Source organism: Priapulus caudatus, unplaced genomic scaffold (genome assembly GCF_000485595.1).
Source record: "Priapulus caudatus unplaced genomic scaffold, Priapulus_caudatus-5.0.1 Scaffold831, whole genome shotgun sequence".
Classification (NCBI taxonomy): domain Eukaryota; kingdom Metazoa; phylum Priapulida; class Priapulimorpha; order Priapulimorphida; family Priapulidae; genus Priapulus; species Priapulus caudatus.
In genome coordinates this window covers 108,649-127,465 of record NW_014577892.1, presented here as the reverse complement: position 1 = coordinate 127,465, position 18,817 = coordinate 108,649, and the positions used below count along the sequence as shown (strand labels likewise).

Sequence of the window (18,817 nt, the reverse complement as noted above, 5' to 3'; positions counted from 1 at the left end):
ACTAAAGCACATAAAAGAAATGCCAGATATAATACAGCAATTAAGCCAGGTGTTTTATAATGTTAGTATCTTGGGTTAAATAATACAGTACTATGGTAGTTTGCACAACCGACCACTAGGGGCGCCACTGCATAAATGATTACATAGGGAAATATACAGAGTGGCACCTCCCCCTATTATAGACTCCCTGGTTATACTTAAAGTAATCTAAATTCATCATTATTTTTTCCTGCGTACAACTTCAACTGTGAAGCATTATGAGACAAGGCCGATATGCTTGTACGACTAAAAATAGCATAGCTATTTAGTTAGCATGTTGTTTACATAACTAACAATGTCCTATTGCAATTAGGTATGCAATTACGTCACGTGGAAGTTAGACGGAATTACTTAATATAACTATAAGAGTTTTAGGTTGGTATTAGTGTTAGTCATATGCGTAATCTAATATTCATGTGCATCAGGAACATTTTGAGGAATCACAGTTTGAGGCGAAATGACAAGATGGAAAAAGAAAGCTGGTTCCTTTGGCTATTCCAACATTGTTCAATGTGTTAGTGCCACCAAAGGTGTTAGTGTTAACACCTACAAGAAGATCGACTTCTGAAACGAGAACAGGCAGGAGGTAAACTAGACCAAATAATTCTGTCCCAGATAATGTTTTATATACCAGTATAACGCATCCAAAATATAAAACGTTATCTGTGACAGAATTATTCGGTCTAGAGGTAAACATGCACTTACTGTCTTACGTATTATAATTTTTTTTAATGGCATACAACAATACATACATACAATAAAAATGGCAGGATGCACAGTAATCAAGAGCATGCAGTCTCAGAAAGTATATTTCTGTATTCGTAATTAAATGATTTTGACAACAATTACATACACCCCAACGGAAAATGCATCACAAGGCCTTGAAATAAAACATACTTACTATAGTAGATGGAAGACATACATAAAGGTTTTAGGTGCCATGAATGCAGGTTAAAGACAAGCAAAAAATAAGAATGGCTGTTGCAGAAATGATAGCACTGAGATATCTTCATCAACACCACCACGTACGCCTTGAGAAATCATCAGGAAAACAATGTTAATGTAATTATTTTTCTTCTTGGCTTTTAGAAATGTGTGAACAAAGTTGTATAGCTCCTGCTGCTGCTGACCACTGCTACAGCAAGGTGCAGAAACTGGATTATCAGGAACCAGTTCAAGTAGAAGACGAGGGAATATTTGATCGTGACTTCGACTCTGTAGAGGAACAGTCTTGTGCTAATTGTACTGTGTGGAAAAAAAGTGTCGTGACCTGCTGTTAGAAAAACGTAGACTGCAGAGAAAGATAACAACTAATTAATTTTGTCCACATGTACTGTATAGTGTAATTCGAATTTTCTATAGTAGGCAAATTGTTTTTATTTATTTATTTTAATTTACCTCTCAAAATCAGACTTAGTTCAGTGGGAGTTCAGTGTAATGTGCTTTAATCAGTGTATGCTTAGGAACAGAAATTCAAAGTAATAACTGTTGATAGACTGGAAGCTGTTCATTAAACTATTACTTCAAGTTCAACAATGGTACAACAAACAGTTTTACAGCCATGTCATTCTGTTTTAGGTTGGTGATCTCCAGCAAAAACTGTATGAGAACAACAAAAACCTAGACAGATTTCTGACCGAAGATCAGATAAAGTCTCTAGAACTGCCTCCACGTTCTCCTGGCATGAACTGGTCTAGAGATACCATTAAAAAGAGCCTTCAGATTAGATGTGCAATTGGTGTGAAAGGATACGAGTTTCTTAGAAAACAGAATTTTCCACTGCCTTCATACCGTTCCATTTGCAGTAGGGTCTCACATTTTGACATGCAGCCAGGCATTCAGAGGACTGTCCTGTATTGGCTGGAGGAAAAAGCCTCTACCATGGAGCCACAAGAATGTGACTGTGTGCTAGCACTTGATGCTGTTGAGATCCGCAAGTGCCTTGAGTATGATCCTGCCCTAAAGCAATACCTTGGCTTTGTGGCTGACGAATTTTCCATAAACGCAAATGATGAGCTAGCATCTGAGGTCATGTGCTTCATGGTGAAGGGTCTTACAACACGTTGGAAGCAAGTTGTTGGTAAATGGGATAGTATTGTAGCAGAGCTGGCTTTTATTAAAATCTGACCATGATTTATGTATGCAAATGTTCACACATATTACACTTTTCCCAATATGTCATGCCAATCACATGTTGTCGTTACGTTTAACTACGTTAATAGCAATTGTCCTTCAGGTATGTTCAATTTCTGCTAGAGGTGTACATGATATACTTGCTCTATTGAAATCTCATAAAATATAACATCTTAATTATTTCAAGGATAAAGTTTATTTTCGAGCAAGTTAAAATTTTGTGTACAAGAATGTGTTATTTTATTTTCTGTCATTTCAGCATACTACTACACTGGCAAGTCTGTAAAGGGGCTGAAGTTGTAGCAAGTAACCTCATCCATCATTTGCCAGTTATCATCGATTGGTTTTAAGGTGAAGGCAGTGGTGTGTGACATGAGTGGCTGCAATAGAGACATGTGGACTGCTGCTGGTGTTAGATGCAACAGGTTTGTTTAAATTGCATTATCATTGCTTATTGCATTTTCTAAATTACATTCTTCATTTTCAAAAAATTGAACATATATATATATATATATAATTCTTAACATTTATTTCTAACTTATTTAACTAATCTATTTAAACAAGTGTTATAGATATTTTACTACATTTTATAGTCTATTACCAGTTTCTCTATCAGTCAATTATACCTCTAACAGGCAGGAAACCAAGCAATCTGCGCCTCATCCATATCCTGCAGAGAACACTGAGAAGCTCTGTTTCTTATCCAGCCAGCCATCTATATTGGCCCGATATCGGCCTGATCCGGGCCATCCTGTACCAATATAGCCCATGTCGGCCCCATGTCGGCCCAATCTAGGCCATCCGGGCAGATCTATCCTGGGCGGCCTTCGGGTGCCACGATTTCTTGACTATGTCGGGACTAGATGCACCCGAACGTGATTTAGTCCGAACCGTAGTCCGACCGAGTTGTACCAATCTCCGGAGGTTGGTCGAGCTCGGTTTCAAGATGGCGGGCGTTAGTGGAAGGTTGGTAATTTCAATATAAAAAAGATTAATATTTCTCCTACTTTTGCTATAAGGAACATTTAAATTGTTTCTAAGTGATTCGAAATGTTTTCTTTCAACACTGACATGCCAAACGTTACATTAGTCGTCGCTGGTATACAAGATAAAAAGTGATTTGTGTAGGCCAGCACACGATCACGCCGATGATTTCAAATCCAATTCAATTAAACAAAAATCAATAATTCTGTCTTTCTTTTACAGCGGTGACGTAGTACTACAGTTCGATTATGATGGACAGACTCACCAAATAAGTGTGGATGAGAACATGGCCAAATTGGTAAATTCTCCTGACATAGGTAAGTTTATTTTAGTATGATTTATCAATAGTAATAAAAGTCCACAGTGAGTCCAAAAACTATTATCTCACACGGATTATTGTGTTCCTCTTTAATAAAAAATGAATAAACTGAATTTGTTCTCTTTTTCGTAGATCCTAAGGAACAACAGGATATTTTGAGGCAAGTTGAATGGTGTTGAAAGAAAGGATACGGGTGAATCTAATTTCGACCAGTGATGTGCACCTCATTTCTGGAGTGTGGCAGAAGAAAAGTCCCTCGTAAATCTGCAATTAGCAAGGAAAAAATTGTTCATTAAAGGTGAAAAGAATAATATCACACTTTGGAAATCGATTAGAGAGGAGATGGTAAAACTTAACTCTGATGCAAGTATTACTCAGTCTCAGTTAATAAATAAGTGGAATTCCCTGAAAAAGAAGTACAAAAAAACCACTGACAACAATAATAAAACTGGTGCTGAGAGGCAGGAGTTTAAGTACATGGACGAATTCGATAGTCTATTTAGCGACAGAGCATCAACGATTCCAGTTTTCAATTTTGATTCACTTAATCCTAAGTCAAAAGGCAATGCTACATCTACCTTTAATATCTGCCCCAGTTTCACTTGTGCATCTACTTCACTTCCATCAAGTGTTGCTGGCTCATCCACTTCATTGGCTGATACTGATGAAGCTTTCACCCCGAATAAAAAAGGAGAAATAGGAGTGGTTTGGAAACTGACCAGAGCAGCACCTCGTCTCCTGAGCAGACCCCTAAAGTTTCGCGACGATCATCAAGTGGTATTCGCAATCAACAACTTCTGGTCATGACCGAGATGAAGGATGTTGGGATGGAAATGGCTTCAGATGCAAAGAAAATGCATTCTGATAAAATGCAGAGAGTTGACAGGTTCCTTGATTTATTCGAACGATCATTGAAGAACTAAACCGATACAAAATAAGGAGTCTATATGACTCCTTGCTACAAGCAAAGTTATTTTATATTGACCAATAAGTGACTATAATCAAAAGGTTACCTCACTGAAATCATTTATTGTTCAGAACTATTTATTATTCATTGTTAATTGTTCATTGTTCGACATTTTCTTTTCTTTTCTGGCAAATGTCCAATATTTGTAAATGTTGTTTTTGTTCTTTGTTATAGTTAATTAAAAATTCTATTTGAGTAATTATTACTTTTTCATCTATTAAATATTGATTATATTGAATATTTAAGATTGAAAGTGATTTGATTCTGATAATTATTTCAGGGGCCATCAATAGTGTAGAAAACTTGCAGGCAGGCCGAGGAGATGGCCTTGGCCTTCCGGAGGGATTTTGTGCATGATTGTGATGGTAGATATATTTCGCTTTTCAAGGCGACGGCCACCGATCTTTTAGGCCCATCCATTTTATTGTACCCCACTACTCCGTTAACTGGGTCTCTTTTTTCTTGGTTATCTCTCTCACTTATCGCTAAGGGTATATAATTTCTGTATTGGTCTTCAAATCCAAAATGGTTTTCCCCCAGTAATCTGGTAGTAAGCAAAGGCCATTATTCGAGAGAGTGTACAACTATTTCTACTAAATGTAAAGGACAACATAATGTATTAACTTGTCGCAGGAAAGTTAAATTTGGTCCTAATGTTAACACTAGTAATGGTGCTCCTGCCACTATGTTTACCAACGTTAGTGGTAATGCGGGTAACGCTAGCGATTCTCCAAACACTGTGACGTCTGATGTATCACATGTTCATGTTGGGGTGGCTGCTAGTAGACATGATTCGACTCAAACTTGCTGTGTATTGCAAACAGCCAAAGTTACAGTGTGTGGGGAATCTGGCAATTGTGTTGAAGCTACATTGTTATTTGATTCTGGGTGAGATAGATCATTTGTATCAAGTAATCTTGTGAAGAAAATAAAGCCCAAGTGAGTCGCAGCTGAGCCTATTGTGTATTCTGCCTTTGGAGGTGGTAAATCACCAAGCAATAAACTGTCTAGTGTGTATGAGGTTAAACTAAGGGATAGTAGAGGGATGGGTCACTCATTGTTGGCAGTACAGATCCCTACCATTTGTGCCCCTTTAGTCCGACCTTGGGTACCTAGTCAACTGTTGAGTGCCTTTGATTCTGTTCAATTTGCTGACTGTTATGAGGACAGTAGACAGATTACAGTGGACATTTTAGTGGGACTTGATGCTTTTTGGAGGTTTATGATACCTGGTAGTGTACAGAGTGTTGAGGGTTTAGTGGCACAAGAGTCGCTGTTTGGATGGATATTGTCTGGTTCATGGGACAACCCTTCCACCACTAGCGCTGTTTCGCCCCAGTTGTTGTGTTTGGAAAGGCTTCCTGATTCTGTAGTTTGTAGTTTCTGGGAGTTAGAGGCTGTGGGGATTAGTTCCAATGAGGCCGCCATATCGCAGGCTGTCCATCCTGACCCTGTACTAAGGTCCTTTTCTGAATCTGTCGAGTTTGTGGATGGCAGGTATCAGGTGTCACTGCCTTAGAAATCAGAGAAAGCCAAAGGTAGTCTTGTCAAGAACGAAGGTCTTGCAAGGAAGAGGCTTGAAAGTCTTAACCGTCGCTTAGATAAGGACCCTCAGTTGAAGTCTCAATATGACTCTGTTTTCGCTGGTTATGAAATGAAAGGTATCATTGAGGAAGTTCCTTCCACGGAGATTGTCAGTAGGTTTCCAACCTATTATCTACCTCACCGCCCGGTAGTGCGAGAGAGTAGTGTGTCCACTAAGGTCCGTCCTGTATTCGACGCATCAGCTGCTAGTTATAATGGGACCTCGTTAAATGATTGTCTTGAAACGAGACCCTCCCTTATTCCTAGCATTGTTGAGATTCTCATTCGGTTTAGACGTTGGCCTGTTGCATTGACTGCGGATATCACCAAAGCTTTCCTACAGATTGCTTTCCAGCGTGGGGACCAAGATGTCCATCGTTTACTAAGGCAGTGTTCAGACTCTGTACGAACTATGCGGTTTGTTCGTCTACCTTTTGGAAACAAAAGTAGCCCATTCTTGTTAAACGCTGCAATTAGACATCACATTGACTCCCTTCTTCTCCAGCTGTTGATGAACTCAGAGAGAATTTATATGTAGATGACCTGTTATCAGGCGCAGATGGTGTTGGTGAAGCATGTGTTCTGTTTGATGAAGCTTGTTCAGTTATGGATAAGGCTAACATGCAGCTAGCTAAGTGGAACTCGAACAGCAAGGCTCTGACAGATAAATTTAGTGAGGACAGTTTGGCAGCAGCCCTTGACTCAGTCAAGGTGTTAGGTATGCAGTGGTCTTCCATGCTTGATTCTTTCTCCTATGATGGTCTCGTTGTTGATGCATCATCCGATGTAGTTGCCACCAAGCGTGCTGTTCTCAGTCTTATTGCCAGACCTTTCGACCCATTAGGTTTCCTGAGTCCGTTTATCATGTCTGCAAAGATACTGTTTCAGGAAATGTGGAGGAGTCCAGTGGGATGATGTTTGCCTGATAGCATGCAACACCAGTTTTCTAGGTGGGTTGCCGGTATTGACCATCTGAAATCTTGGAAGATTCCCAGATGCTATTCAGTTGGTAACCCCTGGAAAACCCTGCAAGGGATTGAACTCTATGCCTTTGGGGACGCACCTGAGATAGCGTATGGTGCCTGTGTATACGTTCGAGTCCCTACACAGACTGGTTCCTTTGATGTGTCTCTTGTTGTAGCGAAAGCTAAGGTTGCGCCTATTAAGAAAGTGACATTGCCTCGTTTAGAATTGTTGGGGGCTTTTCATTGTGCCCGATTGTTGGTCTTCGTTAAGACAGCGCTCCATCTTGCTGAATTGGTTTCTTATAGCTGTTGGACCGATTCCCAGGTCGCTTTATCTTGGATTAAGGGCGACCCGCACAGGTGGAAAACCTTTGTTTGTAACCGGGTGTCGGAGATCCAGACCCTGACTCCCCCTAGTATTTGGTATCGCTGCCCTGGCAAGGATAATCCTGCAGACCTCATCACTAGTGGTCTATTTGCACAGCAGTTAGTCTCCTCTAGTCTTTGGTTGTCTGGTCCTGATTGTTTATCTGATAATCAAACCCTTGTGAATGAATCTTCTCATGACTCTGCTGCTAGTGAGGATTGTAGTCAGGCAGAGAGGGAATATGTTTCATGCGTGTCTGTCACCCCACCCCCTGTAGTCTTTGAGATTGATCGTTGGGGTACAATGACTAAGGCTATACGTGTTGTTGCTTGGGTGCTGAGATTTGTTCATAATGCTCGACGTCATGCTGCCGAGGTGTCTGGACATTTCTCCTTTGATGAGTTTTCTCAAGCCAAGAGTAGGTTGTTGTCAAGTGTTCAACAGGTGGCTTATCCTGATGAGATAAACGCTTTAAAGCTTGGTAAACCCCTGCACAAGGGATCATCTCTTCTCAAGCTCGATCCTTTTCTAGCTAGTAATGGATTCTTGAGAATTAAAGGTCGTTTGGAGTTCTCAGAATTGAGTTATGAGAATAAACATCCTGTTATTGTCCCTTCAGGGCATCTAGCTAAACTGTTGGTTCGTTTTCAGCATAGTGTTTTGAAACATGCTGGAGTTGCTACTGTAGTGTCTACACTCAGGAACTGTTATTGGATTGTTGGACTAAGAAGATTAGCCAAAACTGTTTGTAGGGAATGTGTTTCTTGCCGCAGACAGGACTCGAAGGCTTGTCTTCAGTCTGTTGCCCCTTACTTGGTTTAAGAGTCAAGTCTGCCCCTCCATTTACCATAAGTGGGTTAGATTATGCTGGTCCATTATTCTCTGTAGATCTACCCAATAAGAAACTGTACATCTTATTGTTCACGTGTGCTGTTGTACGAATTGTACATCAAGAACTTACTGAATCTCTCAATCTCGTTGATTGTTTGCTGGCTATTCGTAGGTTTGTTGCTAGGCGTGGCCTTCCTGCTGTCTTTTATTCAGACAACGCCAAGACTTTCACCAGTGCTGCTCGAGAAGTTCAGAAGTATTTTGGCTCGCTGTCTCCCCAATGGAAGTTCATTGCTCCTCTGTCTCCATGGTGGAGAGGCTGGTGGGAGCGACTTGTTAGGTCAGTAAAATCGGCGCTCAGGAAAACCATTGGTGTTCGTTGTCTCACACGCTCTGAGCTGGAGACCACGCTCACAGAAATAGAGACTTGTATTAACACTCGGCCCTTGACTTTTGTTGGTGATGAGCCCGGTGCTTCTCAACCGTTAACCCCCTCTCATTTTTTGATTGGGCGTCCTGGTGGATTTCAGCCAGATATTGCCAATTTCCAGGTTCCTGACATATCAACTCAGGATTAACTGGGAAATTGTTCGTCAAGCCCAGCTTGATAGGTTCTGGAATGTATAGACAGATAACTATCTTAGAAATCTTCCCCCTGCTGTCAAGAGATTTGTGCCTCAGTGTGCTCTCAAGAAGGGTTCTGTAGTTCTTGTTAGGGAGGACCACATTCCTCGATTATCATGGCCTCTTGGAATTATTGTCGAGGTGTTTCCTGGTAAGGACGGACTAATCAGAAGTGTCAAAGTTAAAACTGCCAAAGGGGTAATTACTAGGTCAGTGCAAAGGTTACATGATTTATAAATGTGTTACTCTTATGTAAATGAGGATTCTGAGAATGCGCCTAGTGGGTCATTTGATATCAGTCAGAAAGCTGGTCTCAAATCTGTCAAAACTAAAGTCACCAATAATGCAGTGTAATTCTTGCAAGTTGAAATGTACTGAACATTCTGTGCCTCAAATGTCCAGAAGTGGTCGCAGTGTAAAACCACCTGTCAGACTATATCTTTGATTTACATGAATAGTGCCTAATTTGTAATGTTAAAACTTGACAAGTTATGAAACAAGCCAAATGTTATTGTATGCTTAAGGAGTTTGGTGCGTTATATATTTCAGTCTAATTAGCTCGCATTTTGATTGGAGTGAGTAGCCTCCTCCAATGGTGGGGAGTATGTTGAGTATGGCTATTAATATTGTTTTATTAATTGTTTGACACATCAGTTTGTAATCCCATGCTGCCACCTGGTGGCTGGGATGGTGTCAGCCCAGTTGTGCTGCCATCTTGTGAGTATGAAATAAACTAGGTCGACCATTTTTTGTGGTTACTCCCAAATTCAGTTGTGTGTTAGAGTTGTGTGTTAAAAACGACAAAATATCTCCATATGTCTTCCCAACGAGGTTGCTGCGTGGGCAATATACGTTCCTTGATATCAAATTTGGTGTATTATATTAATTGCTGTTATGTCTGAGCTACAGCGCAACTCTGCGCCGTATCCACCAGCAAAAGGGAGGAAACAAGCTCCACTATTCGGAAGAATTAAAAACTCGTGGACTCACAATTTCTGCTGCATCTCACAAATGGATGCAGACAAAGTTCCAGATGTGTGTGAGAGAGTGGAATTGCAAGCTGCATTGTTAGGAGTAGCCAAGTTGACTTTCCATGATATACATGCCCTCGTATATATCACATAATGGTTAATATCATATGATCTTTATCGTATAATCGCTAGTATACAACATCATACCTTAATTGATTATAATCAACATGCCTCAATTTCCGGTTGTGGTAACCTTTGAGCGGTCTCTCATTCGTTTATGAACGTCATTTCGCAACTTTGTCGTCCGTCCACTGGCAGGTGTTGCCGCGTGCAGGCGCTCGTTCTTGACACCATTTTTAAGTTAATCCCTGCGACAGTAGGGGTTAGTCTTCTGGTAGCACTACGAGTTAACTTTCCACGGTCTCTATTTGCTGACTGCTAAGCAGAGAAGCAGTATGTAAGTTTTTCAGCATTTTTTAAGTCTTTGGTATTGACCCGGTCGGAAGTAAACCCCCCGACCTTCCGCATGCGAGGCGAGCACTCTACCATTCAGCCACGACGTGGTACACTGGGTCTACCCTTCAATGGTAATGTAAAATCTTAATGTCTATCGTGTGCAGGCTGCGTAGAGACGTCATTTGTATTGAAAAAACAACGAATGTCAATGTCATCCGTGGCATCCGAGACTGCTCTCATGTCGTTCCAGTGACGGCAATTTGACACGACAGCTAAGCTCTACGTAAGGTACTCTGAATGACAAACAGGGTGCTTCCAATGATGCAATGTGTATTCTGATGCCACTGCACCAACAATTCAATGCCAACAGTGTGGCGTGCCGGTGATCATGACTAACCTAGGGAGTCATATGTCAACCTGTCTGTGAGTAAATGTGAGAAAATAACTAAATTATTAAAAAGATTAACCTGCATCAACTGGTTTTGTTATGTCAAAAATGCTGCAATAAAATTATAAAACATTTCTAGACATGAGAAATGAATGAAATTCTGTTTTTCTTTGTAGAACACAGACAATCGGTAGTATTTGGTTTTCTAGATCTAGAATCTTTGTTATACAAAGCTGTCAGACCAATATTAGTTTAAAAACATTTTCCAGCAATAACCCCCAAATGTTTTTTTTACTAGCTAATCCTTTCCAATTACGTCTTGCTCAAATCTGTGAGGTGCCTTAATGGTGGCAAACGATTTACAACTCCGAGTCCAACGGTAAAGTAATCGTTCTTTCCATCTCTCATAATCTGTTAATGAGTGATATGTGCATTGTACAAATGATATGCTTAAATTTTTATTGAAAATTCTCTCAAGTGTACATGCAATTCCTGCTGAGCTGTTGACAACTGTGTCTCCGGGCATTAATCCTCTTGAGTTACCCAATTTAGGCAGTGGTGTTATATAGACTGTTGGAAGCCGTACCCCAATTAAGCTGTGCCTTCAAGGCTGCTTCCAACTGTTTCATGATGAGCAGCTATACTGAGATTGGTTTTAGCTTCATATATTTAAGGAATTCAGATGCATGACTCCCAGAGCTCCTATAATTCCTATAATTCCTATATTTTTATAGGAGTTGCCTATATTTGGGGGAACATTCCTACAGGGTTCTCCCCAGGGTGAAATTGAAACAGGGGGAGGGGAGGGGGGGAGGTAGAGTAAGGGGTCCGGGAGGCGTGTTTTTTACCGTACCACTAATTAATGCGTAAAATCGCCACCACACCATAGACGGTATTTGGGGTTCTTGTATTATATATAAGATAACCGAGTCGGTGTACAGTTAGTGTTGGGTTCGGGACAGGTTAACTGTTTGTACTTGTGTGTGGTATGCAGTGCATGCGCGGTACGGTAAAAATACACGAGTCGGTTGTCCTGGTCGAATGGGAATTCTTGACGATCGATTCCCGCGCTGTCAAACTTTTATTGTGGTGGAATTTAATCGGGGCGGAGGTAATTTAAACGGGGCGCAACGATTGAAATGGGGGGGGGGTTTCCCAAACGGGGCGCGCGCGCCCCGTTTGCGCAACGTAGGGAGAACCCTGTCCTATAAATCCTATATTTGCCTGGTTCCCAAATCATGTGACTGGATTATCTGTATGATCTTATTCCATCTCATCTAATCTTACGTTCAAGTGTAAGTCTTCTGTTTACTTCTCGGCTGTGGGCTTGAGTACTCTGCTTGTATAGCATGCTGACATTTTGCTTTAGTGTGACAAAACTATATTTCGTTATTAACGCTTGTGCATATCTGTATACTAATGTTGACATTACCCAACTCAATCTGCATTATTTCCCTAGTGAAAAAATTGTGTTGTATTGGATCTGATAACTAGTTTGAACAATTGAGGTGGTTCAGTCTGTATTTCTGCTGCACCATTGTCCCGATTGGGTTAGGAATGCTTGATTGTATACAGTTGTGCATGCAGAAAATAAGATATCTGTAACTGTTGTAATTATCTATCTTCGTTTTTGCCTTATAGAATGCTTGCTAAATCACAAGAACGCCATTGGTAGAAACACTTCATAGTAGTATATGCCAAAATGCCCTATAATAAGCATATCAGTTGTCCTATAAACTCCTATATTTGAGAATAAAATGTCTTGCATTTCCTATATATGACCAATAATTCCATATTCCTATGATCAAAATGTGCTGGGAGACATGCAGATGTACAATGTCACTCAGGGCAACGAACACTGCTAGAATGTTACACGTTAAATAGAACTGTTTGATGGTGTGATTATGTGTTATGTGTTTGCTCCATGTATGATGTATTTTTATTGTATGATTGTATTGACTCCTATGTGCATTGTACAAATGGACTGCTTGTAATTTTAAAGAAAATGTGGATTGGTATGATTATGTTGTGCGCATTTGATAAGCTGCGTTTACACTATCGATTTTTGTCAGCAGATCGTACCGATTTCACGTGCATTCCAACTTGCCCCCGACTTGACCCAAGTGCATTCCAACTAATCGGCTGAAATTCGTTTGTGTTGGAGTCGGAGTCAGAGTCAGTGTAGCGTTCGCTTGTTGAGAGAAATATTATTGGATGGTTACTTTACTCCACGTGCTAGGGCCACCTGGTGGCGACTGCGAGAATATAGAAGAACGAGTTTGTGCTGTTCCTAGTGAGTTCGTTGCCAGCTTTCCAGTGGAATCCTTTCCACTGGGGGTTTCTGTTTGTTTATTTCACTTCATTATAGAGGCAAAAGGTTAGTAATGCATGTGACTCATACATATTCGTAGGAACGGGGTTCAATATGTAAACTTTAGTATTCATATGTAATATGTTATGTTCGATATAAACGTTATAAACGTTATAAACGTTAGTCTCCATTTGCAGTGGTTAATTTCATATAGCATTTAGTTCCGCTTAGCAAGATACGGATAGTTGTTTAAGTTTGGTGAATTACAGCACTTGTAATGCTGCGGTTGATAGACTACACCCACTTGCGTGAATAGTCTATACAAAGCCACTCAATGTCAGGCTTTACAGTGAAGCACAGTGCGTGATTATTTGTAAACAGAATTTGAGCTTGGGTATTGCCATAGGTTGGTAAGACCTGTCCTGTGTACGGAACAGGTTACACAACGTGAACAGTTATCAGTTATTTCTTAAATACTAAACCTGATTTGCCAGAGTATTGTATCGTGACATGTACGGGGTAATTTATTATCCTGACTTTCCTGTTTGTTACAGTTTTCACGGAAGGAATGTCAAGGAATGTCAATAAAACGGAATGTCAATACGTTTCAAATACAGAGACACTTTCAGTGAAAACTTTACTCCTCGAGAGCGACACTCATCATGTCTGCAGACGACCAAGTTCGAAGAACAAGGTCAGATCCGAAGCCATCAGAGAGCGGACTCCAATATCAGATCGATTCGATGGAGAAAGAGTTTCGGAAAAAGATTAGATGTTGGCGTCAGGCAGCCAACAAATTGAGGGTCGCTCTGACTGATGATGAAGTCGTCACGGCTATAAAGCAGCAACGCGATACGGTTCAGATTGCAGTGGACAAGGTCACGGAAGCGCAGGAGTCTCTTTCCAAGCTTAGAACGACCTCAAACATGGAAGACGAAAGTCTAGACAGGATCGAAGAGGTGGAGGAAGAACACGCGACACTGATGAAGCAAACACACGAGATTGCTTATTCTCAAGGGAGACTCCGTTTCTGGGTCTCATTCAGCCTCCTCCAGGGCTAAACGTTCGAACAGGTCTCCTCGTTTACAAAGTATAACTAACTGTCAAAGATGGGTCGACGATCAAGCACGAGATGACCCACCAATGGAGGATGTGAGGCTGCAGCTGAAGATAATCAGACCAGCAACTTGTTGACGGCAGGTATGATTGACCAGGTGAAGATGAGTCGCTTGCCCCTCCCAGAACCTACGGCGTTCGGTGGGGATTCTCTTCAATACCCAGCCTGGAAGCGAGGATATGACCTCCTCATCGAGAAGAGAGGGATTCCACAAGAAGACAGGTTCTATTATTTGTTAAAGTACTTGAAGGGGTTTTCTCTGCTTGGTGACGAGATAACCTACTCTGCAGCGAAGAAGGCACTGGAAAACCGCTACGGAGATCCCTTTGTGCTTTCTAACGCATACAGGACCAAGTTAGAGTTTTGGCCCAAGGTCAATTCAAGGGATGCACTGGGTCTGCGCATGCTTTCAGATTTTCTAAGGCAGTGCTGTACGGCCATGAGAACCATTGGAAATCTGGCTCTATTGGATGACGAGAGGGAGAACAGGAAGATTTTAGCAAAAATCCCTGAGCAGTTAGTCATGAGTTGGGGAAGAAAGGTATTAAGATGGAAGGAGTCACATGGAAACTTTCCCCCTTTCGACATATTCTGTGCCTTCATCGAGGAAGAGGCAGATATTGCATGTGATCCAATCACCTCCCTGAACAGCCTGAAAGCAGACAAGAGATGGACAATGCAAGGTGTATCATTGTCCACTTCAACGGATCCACGCCCTCGAAGAATAAACATGGGAAGGGAGCAGGAAAATCAATGCATTCTTTGTCATGAGAAGTACCACTCTTTGGATGCTTGTAGAAGATTCCTTTTGAAGTCCATAGAAGATCGTAAGAAGTACGTACGCGAGAACGGCCTTTGCTTCGGCTGTTTGAAACGAGGGCATATATCGAGGGACTGTAGAAGGAGGATCACATGTATAACTTGTAAACGACGCCATCCTACATCCTTGCACATCAACCTAGACGGCAACGACAGACATCAGATGTCTGATAGAAGGAAGGAACCCTCATTATCAAGCCAAAGGGAAGAATGTCGTTCATATTATCATTCAAGAACTCGCAGACGCATGCAGTAAAATGCTCTGCCATCGTTCCTGTTTGGCTATCTCACAAAGACAGATCAGATGAGAGACTGATCTATGCTTTGCTGGATACCCAGTCAGACACTACCTTTCTGCTAGAATCTACTAAGGAGGCCATGGGTCTGCATGGATCAAGGGTGAATCTTCTTCTCTCCACAATGTCTATGAAGGATGAAAGAATCCCTAGTGAAAGGATTCAAGGACTGACTGTACGAGCACATAATGGCGAGAAAAGAATTGATCTTCCAGCAGTCTACACTCGTAACATAATGCCGGCTAGCAGGGAGCACATTCCAACTCCTGACGTAGCTACTTCATTCCCACATCTGGCTAGCATTGCGGGGCAACTATTACCGTTGCAGGACTGCGAGATAGGGCTACTCATTGGATATGACTGCGCCAATGCCCTTGCTCCTCGAAGCGTGACTCACTCCCGAGACGATAACGGACCGTTCGGAATAAAAACGGACCTGGGATGGAGCATTGTTGGTATAACAAGACAGGAGGATTTCGTTTCCAGTCCTGAAGACCGCATTGGATTCAGTCACAGTGTGACAGCCTGTCAGATACTCACTGAACTGATCGAAATTGAAGCGTCTGTCAAAACAAGGGCGATGTTCACACGCAACACCACAATCAAGGAGGAGATAAGCCCCGCATCTATGCTGAAATTGATGGAAGCAGATTTTTCGGAGAAGACAAGTGATGCGCCTTTCTCACAACACGACGTCAGATTCATGAGAATCATGGAAGAGAATGTCTGTGTCTTAGAAGATGGTCATTACGAGACTCCACTTCCCTTTAAAGGAAATGACCCTCAGCTACCAAACAACAGGTACATGGCCGAAAAGAGACTGAACAAGATCCGAACTATCATCAGAAGTACACCGAAAACATGAACACACTCATCGAGAAAGGGTACGCTGAATTTGTACCAGAATCCAGCGAGAATGATGGCCCAGCATGGTATATTCCCCATCATGGGGTGAAACAACGCAACAAACTTCGTGTTGTGTTTGACTGCAGTGCTCGATACAGAGGAGAAGCACTCAATGCACATCTTCTCACGGGGCCAGATCTGACTAATACACTGGTGGGAGTGCTTTGTAGGTTCAGATTGGACCTCATTGCATTCAGTTGCGATATCAAGGAAATGTTTCACCAATTTAAAGTCAGAGACGAACATCGAAACTATCTGAGATTCTTGTGGTGGAAAGATGGAGATATTCGACAACCTGCAAGTGAAATAAGAATGACCGTCCACTTGTTTGGAGCAGCTTCATCACCAGGTTGCTCCAACTTTTGTCTAAAACAGATTGCAAGCGACTATGCCGCTGAATTCGGAGAAGACGTGAAGGACCTTGTTCATCACAACTTCTATGTGGACGACGGACTTAAATCCGTTCCCACCGCGGTAAAGGCTATAGATCTGATCTCGAGAACCAGACAAATGTGTAAGAAGAGTGGTTTACTTCTACACAAATTCATCTCAAACTCCCCAGAGGTGCTGGGGTCCGTTCCGGAAGAGGATAGAGCAAAGGACACCAGTAAGTTAAATCTTCTTTGTGGCAACTTACCCGTGCAAAAGGCCCTTGGAGTGCAGTGGTGCGTCGAATCGGACACATTCCAATTCCGCATCACTGTTGACGAAAGGCCCTATACCAGACGAGGGGTCATGGCTACGGTTATGTCAATATACGACCCTCTAGGCATGCTCGCACCAGTTGTGCTGAGGGGTAAGGAGATCTTACTGGGACGATCCAATTCCAGAAGACTTGAAGCCAAGATGGGAAAAATGGACAACTGACTTGTTGAACCTTGGCTCACTAGCAATACCAAGATGCTACAGACCGGCAGGCTTTGGAGAGGTTGAAACAATGCAGATTCACCACTTCTCCGACGCCAGTTCCACAGGTTACGGCCAGTGCTCATACTTGAGAATGACGAATAAGGAGGGTAGTGTGCACTGCACATTACTGATGGGAAAATCGAGGGTCGCCCCACTCAAAACAGTTACGATACCACGCCTGGAGCTTACAGCCGCACTTCTGTCAATTAAAGTGAGCACATTTCTTCAGAGAGAGCTACCACTGGAGAACGTCGAAAATATCTATTGGACAGACAGTAATGTAGTGCTCGGCTACATCAACAACGACGAGAAGCGCTTTCATGTGTTTGTAGCCAACAGAGTGTGCCAGATTAGACAACACTCTTCACCATCTCAGTGGAGACATGTCCGAACACATGAAAATCCAGCAGATGAAGCGTCAAGAGGACTGACCGTCAATCAAATTGCCACCTCGAAATGGTTGTCTGGTCCCAGCTTTCTGTGGGAAAGGGAATTTTCTCATACTGGCAGGAGGGAAGGATTTGTCATTTCACCAACTGACCCTGAGGTGAAAAGGACTTGCGTGCATGCCACCTCAATAGATCAGCCAGGATTTGACCTGAAGCGTCTGGATCGCTTTTCTGACTGGTATCAGGTAAAGAGAGCAGTAGCAAACTGTCTACGTGTTAAGGCTTTCTTACGACAAATTTGTATGAAGAAGCATCACATCCACGAAGCCGAGAGTACTGGGAATCTGAATGCAAACCCCATGTCGGTTGAAATGCTACGACAGGCCGAGAAAGAAATTATCAGCCAGGTTCAAAGGAAAGCGTTTGCTGATGAGATCAAGGTGTTAGAAAGGCCTGAAGATGCAGACGCTGAGTCTGTTCGAGAGAGAAAGCGTTACTTAAAGAAAGCCACTCGTCTTCATCAGCTTGATCCTTTCTTGGACAGTAATGGCATAATGCGAGTGGGAGGACGTATTCGCAGAGCTGAAACATCATATGAGAGCAGACATCCAGCCATCCTGCCCCAAGGATCCCACATGACCGACTTGATCATTCGACACTGCCACGAACAAACCGCGCACCAAGGTCGTGGCATGACGATAAATCAGTTGAGATCAAGTGGCTTCTGGATTCTCGCGGGTAGCCGGATAGTCTCCAGACTCATTCGCAAATGCGTGACCTGTTGCAAGCTACGGGGAAAAATCCAGTGGCAAAAAATGTCAGACCTACCCGGGGACAGAGTTGAACCTGCTCCGCCATTCACATATTCCTGCATGGATTGTTTTGGGCCATTCATCATTAAGGAGGGCAGGAAAGAAATGAAGAGATATGGCCTACTATTCAGCTGTATGGCGTCAAGAGCCATCCACATCGAGACTTTGAATTCGTTATCAACAGATTCATTCATCAACGGATTGAGAAGGTTCTTGTCTACTAGAGGTCCTGTACGCCAGCTGCGTTCGGACAGGGGCACTAACTTTGTTGGCGCGGAAACAGAGCTGAAGGGTCAGACGCGAACATGTAATGGGAAAATAAAAGACTTTCTTGTCAAAGAGGGTTGTGACTACACGGAGTTCAAGTTCAACGTCCCCTCAGCCAGTCACATGGGCGGTGTCTGGGAACGACAAATTCGCAGTATTCGTCGTGTGCTGGAAGCATTGATGCTTCAGTCGAGCCAACAACTCGACGACGAATCCCTTCGTACTTTCTTGTGCGAAGCGGCAGCCATCGTGAGCAGCAGGCCACTCACGGTAGACAACTTGAATGATCCAACACATGCAGAGGCGTTGACACCAAATGATCTTCTGACCATGAAGAGCAAGGTACTTTTACCCCCGCCTTGA

At 42.4% G+C, this 18,817-nt stretch overlaps 1 protein-coding gene and 1 long non-coding RNA gene across 2 annotated transcripts; both read left to right on the top strand.

Moving 5' to 3' along the window:
* Window positions 1–3,031: 3,031 nt before the first annotated feature.
* Window positions 3,032–3,812, top strand: LOC106813829. The gene is made up of 3 exons (XR_001394515.1): window positions 3,032–3,138; window positions 3,379–3,473; window positions 3,608–3,812. It is a non-coding gene; the product is annotated as an uncharacterized LOC106813829 (long non-coding RNA).
* Window positions 3,813–17,014: 13,202 nt separating this feature from the next.
* Window positions 17,015–18,817, top strand: LOC106813826. Its single transcript, XM_014818056.1, has one exon. It carries the CDS (start codon window positions 17,015–17,017, stop codon window positions 18,815–18,817), a length of 1,803 nt encoding a protein of 600 aa, XP_014673542.1.